The following is a 19,914-nucleotide window of genomic DNA, read 5'->3' as shown; positions in this document are numbered from 1 at the left end:
ACTCTAGGGGGTCGATGCTCATCTCCGTTTCAAAGCCGAAGAGCCAGCGCTGTCCGAAGACGTCTCCGTGGTCATGTGGCCGGCATGACTCAACGCCGAAGGCGCACGGAACGCTGTGACCTTCCCACCAAAGGTGGTCCCTATTTTTCTACTTGCATTTTTTACGTGCTTTCGAACGGCTAGGTTGGCAGAAGCTGGGACAAGTAACGGGAGCTCACTCCCTTACGCGGCGTTAGGGATTCGAACCGCCAAACTGCCGACGTTTCTGATCGACAAGATCCACATCTTAGCCACTGAGCCACCGCGTTCCTAACAAAAATATACTGCAAGTGAAATAGAAACGCACACATTTAAAACCATGTCAACTTTGTGCCTGAGACTTTATATTGATTGAAAAATGCAAGCACTGTGAATTGAAGAAGACCAGATACAAATCTTATTGCTACATTTCTGCAGTGGCAAAGCTTTTTTGTGTGTCAGATGTGTATGTTGTGTAACTCAGCCAGTATGTTAAGTTTATCGTTTGCATCCAGGTTATGTTATCTATAAAGAAAGAATCAGTTTCTGAGATTTAGCTAGGTTCAGAAGATGTTTCTTTTTTAATCCAACATCTTCTTAAAGACTTCCAGTGTTGGGGCATTCACAACATCTGGAGGCAATTTCTGTTCCACTGGTTAATTGTTCTAACAGTCAGGAAATTTCTCCTCAGTTGTGAGTTGCTTCTCTCCTGGATTAGTTTCCACCCATTGCTTCTTGTTCTACCCTCAATATCCTCCACACTTCAATTTTAGACCTGAATAACAGAATAAGAAAGTTGGGAGGGACCTTGGAGGTCTTCTAGTCCAACCCCTTTCAGACAAATGGTTGTCCAACATCTTCTTAAAGACTTCCAGTGTTGGAGCTTCTGGAGGGAATTTTTTTCCACTGATTAATTGTTCTCACTGTCAGGAAATTTCTCCTCAGTTCTAGGTTGCTTCTCTCCTTGATTAGTTTCCACCCATTGCTTCTTGTTCTATCCTCAGGTGCCTTGGAGAATAGTTTGACTCCCTCTTCTTTGTGGCAGCCCCTGAGATATTGGAAGACTGCTATCATGTCTCCCTTAGTCCTTCTTTTCCTTAAACTTAGACATACCCAGTTCCTGCAACCGTTCTTCATATATTTTAGCCTCCAGTCCCCTAATCCTCTTTGTTACTCTTCTCTGCACTCTTCCTAGAGTCAACACATCTTTTCTACATCGTGGTGACCAAAACTGAATGCAGGATTCCAAGTGTGGCCCTACCAAGGCATTATAAAGTGGTATCAACACTTCACGTGATCTTGATTCTCTCCCTCTGTTTATGCAGCCTAAAACTGTGTTGGCTTTTTTGGCAGCTGCTGCAATGCCAGCTATTATTTATCTATACTGATCTATATTGATCATAATATGCTTTGGTTTTTCTTTACTGTCATGCACAGATATCCAACCACTGGATATTATATCCTGTGAAGGAAAGAGAAAGGAAGGGAAGGGAAGGGAAGGAAAGGAAAGGAAAGGAAGAAAGTTTTCCAACAAAAATATACTGCAAGTGAAATACAAATACACACATTTAAAACCATGTCAAATCTGTGCCTGAGACTTCATATTGGTTGATAAATACAAGCACGGTGAACAAGATCAGATACAAATCTGGATGCTACATTTCTACAAGGGCAAAGTTTTCTTTTGTGTCCGATGTGCATGTTTCGTAAGTCAGCCAGTTTGGTCAATTTATCGTTTCCGTATGTGAGAAGCCCAAGGTTTTGGGTTTATTCAGGAATCAGGTGAAATGTATTTTGAGGACGTACTGTGTGACTAAAGGCCAGACAGAGAATAGCAGAATAAGATTTATTGAAATATTGGAAAAAAATATACACTTCAACTATAGTAGACAATATGTACATAGGTGTTCAGAGAGGACTCAATGGGAGGTATGGTGTGTTATGGTGTCACAGACTCCATTCTGTGATTTAGGCACACATTGCACACAATTTTGCACCCATAGCATTGCACACAAAATTGCAAAATGATAAAGCTTTGACTGCAACATTACAACACACACAGTTCAGGATCAGAAATAGAAGCCTATGAACAAGCATGAAATATAGTTAGTCCTTGACCTAGGAGCCATTCATTCAGTGGGCATTCAAAGTTAAAATGGCACTGAGAAAAGGGACATGATCCATTTTTTTACACCCGCAACTATTGTATATCCCCAGGGTCACGTGATTAAAATTTGGACCCTTGGCAACTTAGTTCGTATTTATGACGGTTGCGGCGTCCCCTTTCGCGACCTTCTGACAAGCAACATGAAAGAGGGAGCCAGATTCAAGCGCGTTGCCAACTTAAGGGTGTGACCGTGACTCCCTCGTGTCCGAGAAAGGTCGTAAAATGGGGCAAAGCTTGTTTTTAACGGGTTCTCGCTTTGCAACGGAAAATTGGGGGGGCTCGGTTGTGGTTGTAAATCAAGGACCGTCTGCATTGGTGTAACCAAGCATAAGCTATTCAGGAATGAAGGAGGCCCGTATCACATTGTCCTGGCTTGGTTGATTGGTAAGAATGAAGGTCTTCCATGGTCAAATCAAGAGAAAATGACAGACAAGTTGGCTCCTTGTGTCATTCTTGTCCTTGTTTTAATAAGTTCCAACAGGAAGTACTTGGGGGGTTACTTCTAAACCCCAGCAGATGGATAAGAATAACGCTGTTGGGCCAGTGGCTCCCAATGGGTGTCCTAGATGTCCTTCAGAAGCTGATTAGATGTCTTCAGGAAGCGATCAGCTTGAACTTTTTTGATTGGCATTGCCTTCTTCTATAATTGCCTGCAAAGAAAGCATAGGTGGTTCAGTGGTTAGAGCGCAGTATCGCAGGCTATTTCAGCTGACCACGAGCTGCAGTTCTCTCCCCATTCTTTCTTTTCTCATTCCAGCTTGATTTATTGGTCCTTGGGGGGAAAAAACGCGAATGCAGCTAAAGCATCAACAAAATGATCACTGCTTACCAGTTTAATTCTCCGGCCTTGGTCCCCGTTCAGATTCAGACAGCGTCTTCGGTTGTTTCTAAGGAACACCCTGCATATATACAAATTAGAGACCAAATTAGACCAAAGGATTGTTTTGAATGTTATTAACATTCATCATTAATTGATGCAACCGTGACCCATCAAAACCGCGGTCCACTAAAGCGCGCCCGATTAAAGCGCGTACGTGACATCAGCAGCGCGACGAAAAAAATTAAAAATAAATTACATTAAAATTAAATTAAAGCAAGCCGATTAACATAAAGGTAAGGGTTAGGTTTAGGGTTAGGGTTAGGGTTAGGTTAAGGGTTAGGGTTAGGTTTAGGGTTACGTTAAGCGTTAGGGTTAGGTTTAGGGTTAGGTTAAGGGTTAGCGTTAGGTTTAGCGTTAGGTTAAGGGTTAGGTTTAGGGTTAGGTTTAGGGTTAGGTTAAGGGTTAGGTTTAGGGTTAGGTTTAGGGTTAGGTTTGGGGGGATTAGGGTAAGGTTTACGCTTTAATTTTAAATTTACCACTCACAGCGCGATATTTTCGTCGCGCTGTGATGACATCACGTACGCGCTTTCGTCGAGCGCGCTTTATTCTACCGCGGTTTTGTGGTGGAACCGATGCAACTGGGTTTTTTTTCAATATATTTTTATTATTTTTACATTTAAAACATCTGCGAAGTCGAAATTACCATACAATCATATTATATACAGCTAGTCTCAACCATTGACAATTAGCCTACTTAATACATTATCTATCCTTCTGTCCAATCACAATGAGTGATCAATTTAAAAATTCTGAAAAATTCCAGGAGATCGAAACAGGAGTCCTTCGAAAGATTTGTTCTGAATAAGATATTGATGTGTGTTTCACACCATGAATTTACAATTGGACATTGGATTGTTGGAAACAAACACTTTCTTAATTCTGTGGCTTACTTTTGTCCCTGCCAGCTATTGTGTGAATTAATTATTTTATGGTCTGCTCGTAAGGCTTAGCGTGTATTGTTTGAACAATAAAATAAATGAATTTGTCTTTTTTTTCCCTCTCCTTTTAGGGAATTTGTTTGAAACCACACTTTGGGTCTTTTGAGATTTTCTCTGTCTTACTTTGTTCGCCGCTACGTGACCATTGAAAGCAACGGAATACATTTTGTTGCTTTCAAGTTCTGTTTTTATTTGGAATTATGGGACACTATTGTTATCTTTCCTTCTCCTTGATTCCTCCCAATACACTCCTTTTACTATATATCACTAAGTTGCCTATATTGAAAGGGACTTTCTCATTTAAACTTTCCCTGTTTATCTAACCTCATGATTGCTCAGCTCCTCCTTGTGTTCGGTGACTGGCCCCCAAGTTTATTAAAATTCTATATTTCCTTGAGCTGGATTGCAGGAAAAAAAATCCAGAATATCTAAATTCTCCCCCGACGGACAAAAAAGACTAGGAGCCGCAATAAATTGTATATTTCCTGAGGAAGCCCAGGTAGTTGGACTTCTCCCTTTATCTGTCAGAGGATAGGTTCTCTTTTGACGCATAGCTCATGCTGCAGATTTAAGAGGCAGTTTTATAAAACTGCTGTTTGCCAGCAAGAGCATTGATTGTTTGTGTGTTTGTGTTTGTGTTTGTGTGTGTGTGTGTGTGTGTGTGTGTGTGTGTGTGTTTCCTATCACAGACTGCGAGTTAAGTAGGAGAACAGGAAGTAAAAGGAGAAAATCATCATAATAATAATAATTTCTCCCCTTCGGAGAAAAGGAGCGACAGGACAAACTAACAAGAATCTAGGCAAGGCAGAAAAAATGGGGCTGGGGGCTATAAATCCCAGACCATTCTGAGATCGCCCACCTTTCCACCCCAAATCAGGTGGAATCTAGGGACACAGAAACATCTGGGGACCATCTGGAGGCAGAAAAAGGCACTCTGTGCATAGGGCAACTTTCGGAGAAAGATAGAGAGAGGGAGAGAAGGAGAGATAGAGACACACAGAGAGAATCATACATACGTCTATTAGATACGTACAAACAATGGCATCAAACTTTGCTTTAGCATGGGGATATGGAATATGGGAAATGAACTAGGTTCAAGCCCCATAGCTTTGCTGCTTTTTCAAGATATATATATATAGGCACCCATGTATGGAATTTTTAAAAAGGATAACAAGATACATTTTTAAAAAATGTAAGGAAAAGAAAGAAAAAAATAAGTAACTGAAAAAAGTGCAAATAAGGAAGGAGAAGGCAGAGGCAAATTGAAAAGGAAAGGAAAAGAGAAGGTTATAAGGTGGTTTCCAACCTTTATAATGGCAGTTACGTTTATTTATATTTTAACCTCTCTCTTAAAGGTTACACGACAGTTTCCTTCTTTCCAGAGTCCATACTTTCTAATCCTCAAACCCCCTAGATGGCAAGTTAATTCTTCCCTTTTGTTTCAGCAAAAAACAAAAACAACAAAACCCCCATTCCCTTGGTCACATGATCAAAACTCCAGCATTTGGCAACTGGCATGTACTTATGACAGTTGCACTGATCGTGTGATTCCCCTTTTGCGACCGCCTGGCAAGCGAAGTCCGTGGGAAAGCCGGATTCGCTTTACAACGGTGTTGCTAACTTGAACTCTTGCAGGGATTCACTTAACAACACGGTGGCAAAAAAAAAACGGTCCTAAAAGGGGAGAGGTCAGAACCATCTCACTAAGCAACGGAAATTTGGGACTCGGTGGTGGTCGTAAGTCGAGGACTACCTACAGAGCAATTCAATAGCTTCAACGGGAGAAGGCAGCGGGATTGGGCTCAGCTACTTACAGAAGTTCCTCTTGTCCACAGCTGCTGCTCGACCTGTGATATTCGACTTTCGCCACACGGTCCATGTTCACGAACTGCATTCCCGATCTTTTGCAGAAACAGCGCTCCCGGGGGGAGGTGGGCAACCCTACAAGGGATCATTTGGAAAAGGTAAATTATTCACGCATCAGTCGCAATCGTCTAAGGCAGCGGCCTCTAAACTTTTGGGCACCTGGGACCAGCTCCGTGGAGAGAGATTTTTCCATGGACTGAAGTGTTGGAAGAAATAGGAAAGGAGAGGAGAAGAGGTTGGAGGTGAGGGGAAGAGAGGAGAGAAGAAAGAGAGAGAGAGAGGAAGGAAGAAAGAAAGAAAGAAAGAAAGAAAGAAAGGGAGAGAGAAAGAAAGAAAGAAGGAAAGAGAAAGAAAGGGAGAGAGAGAGAGAGAAAGAAAGAAAGAAAGAGAAAGAAAGGGAGAGAGAAAGAAAGAAAGAAAGAAAGAAAGAAAGAAGGAAAGAGAAAGAAAGGGGGAGAGAGAGAGAAAGAAAGAAAGAAAGAAAAAGAAAGGGAGAAAGAAAGAAAGAAAGAAAGAAAGAAAGAAAGAAAGAAAGAAAGAAAGAAAGAAAGAAAGGCAAAATTATCTTATTGGATTAGGGAAAAATCAAACTAGGGACCTTGAAACTAAGAATTTCTCAGACAGAGGCGACAAATAAATTGCATAGATTTCATGAATGTTTTCACTCATTAATACCTTCTTCTAATCTGGTGAACTCCACAGCTGACTTCTCTTGACCCTGTTCCCATCAAGCAAATCTTATTTTCCTAACACAGATCCTTTCAACTCTGTTTCCCCCACTCCGAAGCTAGAAACAGAGGACCTTCCAGACAGAGGACTCGGAATAGAGAAGGAGGAGACACCCCCCCCCCACCCGAATAACAGAATAACAAGAGTTCAGAAGGGAATCTTGGAGGTCTTCTAGTCCAACCCCCTCGTTCGAGCCGGAAACGCTCTACCCTTTCAAGCCAAATGGCTGCCCCCCTGTTTTCTTGCTCTAATGTTGGAGCAACCACAACTTCTGGAAGCAAATCGTTCCCACTAATCAATTGTTCTCGCTGCCAGGAAATCTCTCCTTATTTCTAGGTTACAAAACGGTTACACCAGGATACAAAAGAAACTTGCACGAAGGACGAAGGAGCGAGAAGCAGGAGAGGGGTCTTGAAAATCAGGGAGAGGGTTGAGCTTGGAAATACCTCCCTTCAAGAACCATAAAGTAAAAGTTGTTTTACCTTGAATGAGAGCCACACAGCATGCCAGAACAAGAACGGTGAAGAAAATTTGTTTGCTCATGTCTGCTCCGAGTCCTCTTTCCTGTTTCTGGTCCAGAGAGAGAACTGATGTTCCTGAGCTGGTGAAGAGCGAATTTATTGCCTGAATTCACCCACTGTTGCTCTTTAGGGAATTTCCATCCTCCTCACTTTCACTTCCCATTCATTGTCATTTCAGCAAATAAATCATTGCGTGGGTCCTCCTAACTCAAGCACACCCACACACAAGTGTGTATTTCTCTTTTCCCCAAAAACAAACAAAAGGCCTTTTGCTCTGCTCTTTCCCTCAGCTATTCCTATTTTTCCCATTTTTTCTAATTTTTCTAAAGCTAATTTTTCTACAGCTTTAGAAGGCATTTCTACGGAAGCCCCTGGCAATCGGCTTGAGAGAATAGCATCTTTCCTCTTCATTTAAATTGCTGCCAATCCAATGTTTAGAATCTTGATATTAGAAGGTTGTGCAAAGCCGGTGATTTGTGTTTTATTCAAAACGTTGTCGTTAAATAAACCACAGATCGGCACAAAGCATGAATCAAGAGTTGTTGTTCAGTGTAATTCACCTGTTTATTCTAATTCAGGTGAAGTCCACCCAACTTAAAGTTGTCAAGTTTTTTTTTTTAAAAATCCTCTCTTCCGTTCCTGTTAATATCTAATTCTGTCAATTCCGTATAAAAATCATATAATTTAGCATCTTTTTCATACCTAGATTGTATTTGCAATTGTGTATACCAATCCATATTGATCCCTTGTTCGTCTAGATCTTGTTTAGTTTTTAGCTCCCCTTTTTCAGTCTGGATATTTTTATATCTCACAATATTTCCCCTATTCATAATATTTGGATGTATTAATGCTTCCATCGTTGAAAGTCAGACTGGTATCTTTAAGTAATGTTGTTCTCTAACTCACCTTAATTCACCTGTTTAGTCCAGTTCAGGTGAAGTCCACCCAATTTAAAGTTATCAAAGTTTTTTTTAAAAAAAATACAGACAGTCCATGACTCCCAACCTATATACAAAATGTGGCTTATAGGAACTTGTTCTTAATCCAGGAACTGCCTATAAATACAATTATTAACTTGAAATGTTGTTGAGTGTGGAAATCTTGGGGAAAACCTTGCTTTGTCCTTTGCCAAATCTCTCTCTCTCTCTCTCTCTCTCTCCCCCCCCCCCAGGTTAAATATTTGTTTTTCTAAAGGTCAGAAACAGACACCACATCGATCTGTCTTTTATCTGTTTAGCAAGGAAGGCAAATCGCCTCTACAGGTAGTCCTCGACGTACGACCACAATGGGACCTCCAAATTTCTGTTGCTAAGTAAGACACTTGGCAATTGAGTTTTGCCCCACTTTATGACCTTCCTTGCCACAGTTATTAAGTGAATCACTGCCAATGTGAAGTTAGCCACATGGTTGTTAAGTGAAATCTTGTTTCCCCGTTGACTATGATGGTGAAAAGGTCGCCAAAGAAGATCCCATGACCCGGGGACACCGCAATGGTCATAAATGTGAGTCAGCTGCCACGCATCTAAGTTTTGATCGTGTGACCATGGGGATGCTGCTACTGTCTAAGCGTGAAAAATAGTCGTAAGTCACTTTTTGCAGTGCTGTTGTAGCTTCAAATGGTCACTAAGTGAACCGTTGTAAGTCGAGAACTACCTGTACAGGGAGTCCTCGACTTACAACCACAATCGAGTCCCAAAGTTTTGTTGCTAACGTTTGTTAAGTGTGTTTTCCTCCATTTTATAACTTTCCTTGCCATTGCTGTTGAGTGAACCACTCCACTTGTTAAATTAGCAACCCCAATTTAACTAACGAATTGTTGTTAAGTGAATCCGATTTCCCCATTGGCTTTGCCCGTCAGAAGGTCACCGAAGGGGATCACATAACCCCAGAACACTGGTCGTAAATGTGAGTCAGTTCCCAAGCGTCTTAATTTTGATCACCTGACCATGGGGATGCTGTTTTAAGAGCTAAAATCGGCCGTAAGTCACTTTTTTCAGTGCCGTTGCAACATCAAATCCTCACTAAACGAACTGTTGTAAGTCGAGGACTACCTGCACTCAATTTGGTCTCTAAAATGTCCCCTTGATCCAAGACCCTAATCTGATTGACAGTAGATTTTTTTGCTCCTTGATGGCTGCAGCATCTGGGGCTGATGTCTTTGTGTGAATGGTTCCAAGGACGTTACAGGAAAGACTTTTATTCTTCCCTTCAAGTATCCTGCACTTGAATAAATAATAATAATAATAATCTCTCTCTATATAAATGGCTGTGTGTCTGTGTGTGTTCCAGCATAACTCTGGAACATCTCGAACAATTTCATCCAAACTTGGTGCACAGATGATTTACTCTCTGGAAACAAATACTGTGGGGGTAAGACACCCCTAACACCCCTCGGGGTGTGCGTTCCGTTAAGATACAGCCTGTTGTGCCTTAAAATGGCTTCTACTGTACTGCCTTAAGTGACTTCTACTGTATAGCGCAGTGGAGTTGCCAGGGCAATGTCTTCACAGTACTCCACAAGGGGGCTCCCTCTGGTAAGTGGGGAAACCCAACATTAGAAATTACGCTCCTGGGTGCACAGGGAGAACATTTTAAACTAATTTAATTGTCGATGAAATCGCCTCTTCAGGAATTGTGGCAACGTTAATGGAAGGAGGGAGGTCAGCCCATTACGTTGTCACTTGAGATTGCCATTCCTGTCTAATACAGGACTGAGATAAATAAATACTCGCGCAATGCCGGGTTATCCGCTGGTATATAGATGCAGAAAGGACTGGAGCCCAGATACCGTGTCTGAAAGAATTTGAATATTTTATCCCAAACACAGGTGGGACTGAGAAAGTATAATTTAAATTCTCTGTGGCAAGGCTTCCTTAGGAAATATACAATTTATTGCGGCTCCTAGTCTGTTTTGTCCATCGAGGGAGAATTTAGATATTCTGGATTTTTTTCCTGCAATCCAGCTCAAGGAAATATAGAATTTAATAAACTTGGGGCCAGTCACCGAACAAAAGGAGCAGCTGTGCAATTATGTGGTTAGATAAACAGGGAAAGTTTGAATGAGAAAGTCCCTTTCAAACGGCTACCAATATAGGGAACTTAGTGATATATAGTAAAAGGAGTGGATTGGGAGGAATCAAGGAGAAGGGAAAATAATAATAATTTCCCGTAATTCCGAATAATAATCTAGCTTCTTTATTGCCTGCTAGTCTGCTAAGCATAGGTAGTTTTCGAGTTACGACCACAATTGAGCCCAAGGTTTGTGTTGCTAAGTGAAACATTTAAGTGAAACATCTGCCCCATTTTACAACTTTTCTTGCCACCGTTGTTAAGCGAACCATCGCAGCTGTTAGTTAATAACACAGTTGTTACGTGAATCTGGATTTCCCCATTGATGTTGCTCGTCAGAAGGTCGCAGAAAAGGACCACGTGTTCCCGGGACATGCCAAGTGTCATAAATATGAATCAATTGTCAAGCATCTTAATTTTGATCATGTGACCATGATCGGTCGTAAGTGGGGAAAGTGGTCAAAAGCAAAAAGGAGTTTGCTTCATGTTCTTGTTATGTCTAGGTCAGAATAAGGACTACCAAGCAGCCGAGGTGGCGCAGTGGTTAAGGTGCAATACTGCAGGCCACTTCAGCTGACTGTTATCTGCAGTTCAGCGGTTCTAATCTCACCGGCTCAAGGTTGACTCAGCCTTCCATCCTTCCGAGGTGGGTGAAATGAGGACCCAGACTGTGAGGGCGATATGCTGACTCTGTAAACCGCTTAGAGAGGGCTGAAAACCCTATGAAGCGGTATATAAGTCTAACTGCTAACTGCTGTTACCGACGTGACCTGACAACTGCGCGCGCGGCAACAGCGCGCTGACAAAACCATGGCGATAAAACCGCAACGTTGACAGCGCGCCGACAAAAGAGCGCTGACAGAAGCGCGATTAGGGTTATGGTAAGGGTAAGGGCTAGGGCTAGGGTTAGGGTTAGGGTTAGGGTTAGGGTTAGGGTTCTTACATTGTTTTCGCATTGTTTGTTGGCGCGCCGACAGAAGCGCGATTAGGGTTATGGTAAGGGTTAGGGTAAGGGTAAGGATAAGGACTAGGGTTAGGGTTCTTACATTGTTTTCGCGTTGTTTGTTGATGGCGCGCTTCTGTCGGCGCTCTTTTCTTGGCACGCCTATGTGGGCGCGATTTCAACATTACGGTTTTCTCACCGCGGTTTTGTCAGCGCGCTTTTGTCGTGCGCGCATTTGTCGGTGAACCAAATTTTTCTTTATTCTGTGGATGTGGCTTGGTGACTGTGGCTTAGTGGGCATAGCAGGGGAAGGATACTGCAAAATCCCCATCAACTGGGACTCGGGAGGCAGAGAATAGATGGGGGCGTGGCCAGCCAGAGGTGGTATTTACCGGTTCTCTGAACTACTCCAAATTTCCGCTACCGGTTCTCCAGAACCGGTCAGAACCTGCTGAATACCACCTCTGATTTAGTGGTTAGGGCATCCGGCTAGAAAGAAGATTATGAGCTCCGGTCTTGTCGTAGGCATGATGCTAGCGTGGTGACTTTGGCCCAGTCACTTCCTCTCAGCCCTAGGAAGGAGACAATGGCAAACCACTTTTGAAGAAATGCCAGGAAATCTGCAGAGACCTGTCTGGGCCGTTTCCTAGAATCAGACATGATTGAACAGAAGGAGGAAAAAGAAGTAAGCTAAATTGTTTGATTAATTCTTTCCCGCTGGGAATAGCGAAGATGGCCATTGGCCGGGGAACCTGTTAGGAATAACCGACTAACATTCGCTGTCCTGCCAATCTAAATGACAGATAGAATTTAAACATACCTCTCAGGCGTGGCTGTTAGCATCTACGTTCAGAAGATTTCCCAGGGCTCTTCTCCTAGATAGAAATTTAAGAAGCTATCCTTTAAAAAGCAACTTTGGGGAAAATAGAACAAGATTTTTCTGTGCCTGAACTGACAAAGCTGGTGGATATTCTACCTTCCCAACAGCTGGCATTTCCAATAAATTTGGTGTGTGTGTGTGTGTGTGTGTGTGTGTCTGTCTGTCTGTCTGTCTGTCTGTCTGTCTGTCTGTCCGTCCCCAAGTTACCAAATACAGAGAGTCCTCGACTTAATTCATCAATTCGTTTAGCAACCGTTCAAAGATACAACAGCAAATAAAAAAGTGACTTACGACCATGCAACATGATCAAAATTACGGTTCCACCACAAAACCGCGGTAAAATAAAGCGCGCTCGACGAAAGCGCGTACGTGAAGTCATCACAGCGCGAGGAAAACATCGCGCTGTGAGCGGTAAATTTAAAATTAAAGCGAAAACCTTACCCTAACCCCCCCAAACCTAACCCTAAACCTAACCCTTAACCTAACCCTAAACCTAACCCTAAACCTAACCCTTAACCTAACGCTAAACCTAACGCTAACCCTTAACCTAACCCTAACCCTAACCCTAACGCTTAATGTAACCCTTAACCTAACCCTAACCCTAACCCTAAACCTAACCCTTACCTTTATGTGAATCGGCTTCCTTTAATTTAATTTTAATTTTAATTTATTTTTAATTTTTTTTCGTCGAGCTGATGATGATGTCACGTACGCGCTTTAATCGGGCGCGCTTTAGTCTACCGGGGTTTTGACGGGTCACGCAAAATTACGACCCTTGGTAACACACTCGTATTTATGACGGTTGCAGTGTCCCGAGGTCATGGGATCCCCTTTTGTGACCTTCTGCCCCGCAAAGACAACGGGGAAGATCATTATAAGTGCCTTGCTTCCCCTCCCCATCTCCTTCATTTCCATTTCCCACCATCCAAACCATTAGAGGCCAGTTCTGGATCTTCTGTTGTGTGACACCCTCAACGTCCGAAGCCTTCTCTGTTCAAGGTGACCCCCCCCCCCCCGACCAGCTGTTTCCAACTCTCTTCGTGGATCCCACTGGCCGTCTCCACCGACTATCCAGGTGACCTGAATTCCTTCCTGATGAGCAGCCTCCTCATCAGGTTAGCATGTCATCAGTTGGATCGTGTCAACTTGGCTCCCTTGGACGGCCCCCAAGGCTCATCACGAAAGCAGATGTTACAGCAAAGCAGAAACTGGCCGAAAATAATTACATGGAAGTAACTGTCATAGGAAAGCACGCCCACACAACCATCCCACGTTGACAAAATGTTCCTTCTCAAATTTGGAAGGGAAGGAAAAGAAGGAAGGGAAGGAAAAGAAGGAAGAACATTCAAGAAATATCAATTCCTCCTCCTCCTCCTCATGTACATATATTTATTCGTCACACATTAATATTTGGAGGGGGCCGATGAATGAATGAAACCCATGAGCCTCACTTCAAGATCCATGTCCTTTGTGGTTACGTTTGCATGTTTGTGTGAATATTTTTATTTATTGGCTTGTCGAACATGTACAAGATAGCAGGTATAAGTATGAACATGGACGTCAACAAAGGAAAGGAATGCAAATAAATATATATCCAGGCGCTTGTAGGCTGTTGGAGTTATGATCCAGGACCCTCAAGAGGGAGGACAGGGGACGACCTGCACAGGTGGATCTCAGCCCTGATGACATCATCCACCACATTTATTTATTTATTTGTATCCCACCTTTATTATTTTTACGAATAACTCACAGCAGGGAACATATCCAACAGATCTTCCTCCTCCTATTCTCCCTGTGAGGGGATTTGGGCTGAGAGAGAGGACACCCAGCCGGCTTTCATGCCTAAGGCAGGACTAGAACTCATTGTCTCCTGGTGATTGGCCCAAAGTCACCCAGCCGGCTTTCATGCCTAAGGCAGGACTAGAACTCACCGTCTCCTGGTGATTGGTTCAAAGTCACCTAAATTGTTTCATGCCTAAGGTAAGACTAGAACTCACAGTCTCCTGGTGATTGGTCCAAAGTCACCCAATTGGCTTTGATACCTAAGCTGGGACTAGAACTTAGTGTCTCCCAGTTTTTAGCCTGATGCCTAGAAATAACCACTAAACCAGAGGTCTTCAAACTTGGCAACTTTAAGACTTGTGGACTTCAACTAATGAAGTCCACAAGTCTTAAAGTTGCCAGGTTTGGGGACCTCTGCACTAAACTAAACTGGCTTTTGTTGACAAAAATTGTGCTAGGAGAAGATGAGGAGAAACACTCCTTCAAACAAAGAAGAGCTAAAGAAGACATGATAATGTTGTTATCTGAAGGGCCACCTGCTCCTTCAATCCTCCACCTGTCCCGTCCAGTGGCGGGTTGCTCCCGGTTCGGTTAGAGGTCTTGAAGATCCAGTGGCTAGCAAATCTCTCTCTATATATGAAAGTCAAATAGCACTCACTCATCACAAAAACTCCAGAACCATTAAGCCTACAAATTTGAAATTTGGCACGTATGTTCCTCTTGGCTTCTAGGTGCTTGCTAAGAAAGGATTTTTTCAAAATGAACATCAGATCGTTAGTAACTCTTATACAGTAATTAACACGCTCTGATGCTAAAGTGTTCTACTCCCCCTCCCCACCTGAAAAGAATTCTGTTCAAACTGCCAGTTGCTTTATATTAACATGCTCTGATGCTAAGGAGCTAGACATTCTACTCCCCCTCCCCACCTAAAAAGAACTCTGTTCCAACTGCCAGTTGCCTCACATTCCGTTACCTCAGTTCAAGCTGGCAGACGTTCCACTCCTTCACTCAGGAGCGGTCTGGGGCTCCTTACAGTACTAAACGTCAGTACCTCACCAAAATGTCTGCGCCTTCCACCTATGGAACTGCTTCCGGATTCAAGGCAGAGAGACTGATATTCCCTTATATGTTTCAATCACTGACCACCACTAAGCCAACGGATTGTGAACCAAAATTCTCCTGCGTAGCCCGATCACATAGTTTTATCTCAAAGCACGGATATCCAGCTAGTAAATAGATAAACAAAGAAGAAATAAACAATTCAGCGAGCTGTTTCAGCTGTTGGCTGGGGAAGAGACTGTCAGCCTCTGCTTTGCTGTTGCTTCGGCTGCCATTGAAACGGGGAGGGGGGGGCATGGTATTTGGGAAGGGAATCGTTATGTGCTGGAGGAAGATTCTAGGCGCTGACCTGACCATCTTATTGCGCATGCGGAGGAAGGGAGTTTCCCGCCAAGGTTAACTGTCCGGCATTCCATCCTGGTGATGTCTTTTGAAGATATCTCCCACCTGACAGTTGGGTGAATTATAATTGGACTATGGACTGGGGTGCCAAGGGGAGGGGATTGAATTATACATGATATTCTTTGCTTTCGCGCCTAATTAATCAGATTCAGCTTCGCTTCGCTACTGTTCATTTGTAATTAGTAAAAGTACACTTAATTTCAAACAAATGGAGTTGAGTGGTTTCTTTCCTGATTATTAAATGAAGTTGCACCTGACACTAAGGAACTCCTAATGCATGGGAAACCTTGGCATGGCTGCACTGAATCACTGAGTGGTCTCCTCTCACTCATGTCCAAGGATGTACAATATTTATCCTGGAAGGGGCAACACTTAGGCATTCTTATTTCTTTTTAAAGAAGGTGGCTGAGACCTGGCTGAGTGAGAGGCCACCAGAAAATTATGATTACAGGCTAGACTGATAAGTGGAGATACATCCTGACAGAATATATTTATTATTTTTGTAAACCACTCAAGGCAGTGGACATATCCAACACACCTTCCTTCTCTTATTTTCCACACGGCAAGAAACCTGTGAGGTGGGTTGAACTGAGTGAGACTTAACTAGTTCAAAGTTACCCAGCCAACTTTCATACAAAGGTACGACTAGAATTCACCACCTCCTGGTGATTGGATGAAAGTCACCCAGCCGACTTTTATACAAAGGTACGACTAGAATTCACCACCTCCTGGTGATTGGATGAAAGCAGGGGTGGGTTCCTGCCAGTTCTAACCTCTTCCACAAATCTACCATGCCGTTTAGAACCGGTTCCAGCTCCCTCCCTCTGCCCGTCCGCACCATGCTTGCCCCGCCCACCGCTCACTGATTGGCTGGCTCACCAATCGCCCCGCCCGCCTCTAAAAGTCCTATCTAAACCTTAAAGCTGTCAAGTTTGAACACCCCTGGGGGTTTTTTCCTAAAGGGTTAGGGGTGTAAGAGTCTTGTAACTTGACAGCTTTAAGACTTGCACGCTTCAATGTCGGAGTTTCTGAGCAAACATTTTGGTTGCTAAGCAAGAGCGTTGTTAAGTGAGTTTCACCACATTTTACAAGTTGGCCACGCCCACCCATGACTGTCAAGCTACTCCCACTCGGTCACATGGCGGGCAAGCCACTCCCACCCAGTCACATGGCTGGCAAGCCACTCCCACAAAGCAGGCCACACCTACAGAAGAGGAACCCACCACCACTGGATGAAACCCACCACTGGATGAAAGTCACCCAGCCAGCCTTTCATGCCTAAAGCGGGACTAGAACTCATCATTTCCTATTGACCCAAAGTCACCCAGCCAGCTTTAATACAAAGGGGGGACTAGAACTCACAATCTCCTGGTGATTCGTTGAAAGTCACCCAGCCAACTTTCATACCTAAGGTGGGACTAGAACTCACAATCTCATGGGAATTGGCTAAACGTCATCCAGCTGGCTTTCATGGCTAAGACTAGAACTCATAGTCTCCTGGTGATTGGTCCAGTCCCCCCAATCATCTTTTGTGCCCAAGGCAGGACTAGAACTCCCCATCTCCCGGTTTCTAGCCTGGTGCCGTAACCCCTTGACCAAAATGGCTCTTGCCAAGGAGACTATACGAATGCGTGACCCGTCAAAACCGCGGTCCACAAAAGCGCGCTCGACGAAAGCGCGCATTTGACGTCATCACAGCGCGACGAAAAAAAATTAAAAATTGAAATAAAAATAAAATTAAAGCAAGCCGATTCACATAAAGGTAAGGGTTAGGTTTAGGGTTAGGGTTAGGGTTAGGGTTAGGGTTAGGTTAAGGGTTAGGGTTAGGTTTAGAGCGTTAGGGTTACGTTTAGTGTTAGGTTAAGGGTTAGCGTTAGGTTTAGCGTTAGGTTAAGGGTTAGGTTTAGGGTTAGATTTAGGGTTAGGTTAAGGGTTAGGTTTAGGGTTAGGTTTAGGGTTAGGTTTAGGGTTAGGTTTGGGGGGGGTTAGGGTAAGGTTTTCGCTTTATTTTTACATTTATCGATCACAGCGCGATGTTTTCGTCGCGCTGTGATGACGTCACGTACGCGCTTTCGTCGAGCGCGATTTTGTCGTCCGCGGTTTTGTGGTGGAACCATACGAATGTAGATATGGAATCACTAGGTGCTACGTTATACCTAGCAGGCTGTGTACCCGCGTTTGCATTCAATACATTTTTCATCAACTTTCCATAAACCATCAAGGGTGCGTGCATGTGTGTTTGTCTCTGTGTGTGTGTCTGTGTGTGTGTGTGTTGTCCTTCAATGCCAGCTGAGCAAATCCTAGCCCTGCTATTTTGAAAGAGGAAGGAAGTCATCTAAAACATTGTTTCTGATTTTTTCCCATGTCGGTGGTTGTACGAAGAAAGAGAGAGGAGGAAGAGGAGTGGGGAGGAAGAGGAGACAGAGGGTAAAGTTTTGGGGAATCCATCCACATGGGATTTGAATCTTGGAAGTGAAACAAAAAGTATTCCTCCCGCCCCCGGGGAGAATAGAAACGGGGAATAACTGTAGGAACCGAAGGTCTTTATCAAAAGCACCAATGTTGTTTATCCGTTTTTCTTGCTTTCCCCATCACGTTTTTGCTAACTGGAGGCTCTGTGATTACATAAGGTCAGAATAATTTAGAGCTTCGAAAGGAAATTCTTCTTGTTTCACTGAAGTTTGTTTTCCTGGGTCCTGGGGGTAGTGGGGCGGGGGGAACTACATCTGGTCCAGATTTCAACACCTCGCAGCTGCTTTGGATAAATTGCTAGGAAAGGAATGCAACTTTATTTTAGAGAAAAACACGCCGTAGGTTAATTTGCAAATGTAAAGTAGGTTGAGTAGATTTCTACTCCTCGGACCCGTCTGCTTGGCAAATGCTGTGTGGTAAACATTTTTGTGGGGCGGGGGGGGGGCACAGACATGACAGTCTCAAAATATCTCTAGGCCACAAGCACTGTGGCCTTTGTGGTTAAGCGTGGACTTCAGTATGATATAATCTCTAATAAAACCTAGGCTGGGGATTGTCCCGAAACCAGCCACCAAGTTCTGCTAAATGGTAGCGATATTAAAAAATGGAAACTCTGGGTTTTCCCATGAGGTTTTATTAACTCCTTTCTGGCGGGGTGGTGGATGTTCTGATATTCTCCATAGTCCCAAGAAAATTCACCCCAAAAGGGGATAGAAAATGAGCCGTGTTGTGATTATGGAATTATGTAGGCCCAGTTGAGTGGTGGGTTGCAGGCGGTATGCTATTCTAGAATAGAATAGAGCAGAGCAGAGCAGAGCAGAACAGAACAGAACAGAACAGAACAGAACAGAATATAGAATGGAATGGAATAGAGCAGAACGGAACAGAATAGAATATTGAAATGGAATAAAGAATAGAATAGAATAGAGCAGAGCAGAGCAGAACAGAACAGAATATAGAATGGAATGGAATAGAGCAGAACAGAACAGAATAGAATATTGAAATGGAATAAAGAATAGAATAGGAATAGAATAGAATAGAGCAGAACAGAACAGAACAGAATATAGAATGGAATGGAATGGAATAGAGCAGAACAGAACAGAACAGTATAGAATAGAATATTGAAATGGAATAACGAATAGAACAGAACAGAACAGAATAGAGCAGAATAGAACAGAACAGAATATAGAATGGAATGGAGTGGAATGGAATGGAGTAGAGCAGAGCAGAACAGAATATAGAATGGAATGAAATAGAATAGAGCAGAACAGAATAGACTAGAATATTGAAATGGAATAAAGAATAGAATAGAGCAGAACAGAATAGAATATTGCAATGGAATAAAGAATAGAATAGAAAAGAAAAGAACAGAATAGAGCAGAACAGAACAGAACAGAATATAGAATGGAATGGAATGGCATAGAGCAGAGCAGAACAGAACAGAATAGAATAGAATATTGAAATGGAATAACGAATAGAACAGAACAGAACAGAGCAGTACAGAATATAGAATGGAATGGAATGGAATAGAATGGAATAGAGCAGAGCAGAACAGAACAGAACAGAATTTAGAATGGAATGAAATAGAATAGAGCAGAACAGAATAGAACAGAATATTGAAATGGAATAAAGAATAGAATAGAGCAGAGCAGAATAGAATAGAGTATTGAACTGGAATAAAGAATAGAATAGAATAGAATTCGTTATTGGCCAAGTGTGATTGGACATACAGGGAATTTGTCTTTGGTGCAGATGCTCTCAGTGTACATGAATAAAACAGAATAAATTCATCAAGAATCATGTATCTGGCTCCAGCTACCTAGTGACCATAAGGCTTGAGCAAATATGTGAAGAGTCCTAAATGCCAACTTCCTTGGATCTTGAGAGACGCACTGGGCAGTAGCTGGATTAGATGATTTCTGAAGTCACCTGGACTCCACAGTTCTACGATTTTTAGGATGTGTGGACTCTCACATTTGCCTTGAATGTCCTGGTGCTTACACTAACAAGAATAACGGAGTCGGAAGGGATCTTGGAGGTCTTCTAGTCCAACTCTCTGCTCAAGCAGGAAACCTATACCGTTTCAGACAAATGGCTATCCAACATCTTCTTAAAGACTTCCAGTGTTGGGGCATTCACAACTTCTGAAGGCAAAACATTCCACTAATTCACAGTTGTGTCGGGAAAT

At 43.0% G+C, this 19,914-nt stretch overlaps 1 protein-coding gene across 1 annotated transcript; it reads right to left on the bottom strand.

Annotated features, from left to right (window-relative positions):
• Nucleotides 1–1,886: 1,886 nt before the first annotated feature.
• Nucleotides 1,887–7,231, bottom strand: LOC148043754 (C-X-C motif chemokine 11-like). The gene is made up of 4 exons (XM_087723977.1): nt 7,081–7,231; nt 5,818–5,944; nt 3,015–3,084; nt 1,887–2,835 (listed from the first exon to the last, which is right to left on the bottom strand). Exons 1-4 carry the CDS (start codon nt 7,139–7,141, stop codon nt 2,791–2,793), a joined length of 303 nt encoding a protein of 100 aa, XP_087580103.1. The 5' UTR covers nt 7,142–7,231; the 3' UTR covers nt 1,887–2,790.
• Nucleotides 7,232–19,914: the final 12,683 nt, after the last annotated feature.

The sequence above is a fragment of the Thamnophis sirtalis genome, unplaced genomic scaffold (assembly GCF_051295495.1).
Source record: "Thamnophis sirtalis isolate CommonGarterSnake01/CBP01778 unplaced genomic scaffold, rThaSir2_p1.2 scaffold_10, whole genome shotgun sequence".
Taxonomy (NCBI): Eukaryota; Metazoa; Chordata; class Lepidosauria; order Squamata; family Natricidae; genus Thamnophis; species Thamnophis sirtalis.
Note: the sequence above shows the minus strand (reverse complement) of the source record. Positions and strands in the feature narration are given on the sequence as shown.

Bases quoted from the DNA above. Each gene is read 5' to 3' on its own strand.
- LOC148043754 (XM_087723977.1), bottom strand. From the start codon at position 7,141: ATGAGCAAACAAATTTTCTTCACCGTTCTTGTTCTGGCATGCTGTGTG. The intron at 3,085-5,817 runs GTAAGTAGCTGA...GTATATATGCAG, and splicing joins TGTGGACAAGAGGAACTTCT to GGTGTTCCTTAGAAACAACC. The intron at 2,836-3,014 runs GTAAGCAGTGAT...CTTTCTTTGCAG, and splicing joins AAGGCCGGAGAATTAAACTG to GCAATTATAGAAGAAGGCAA.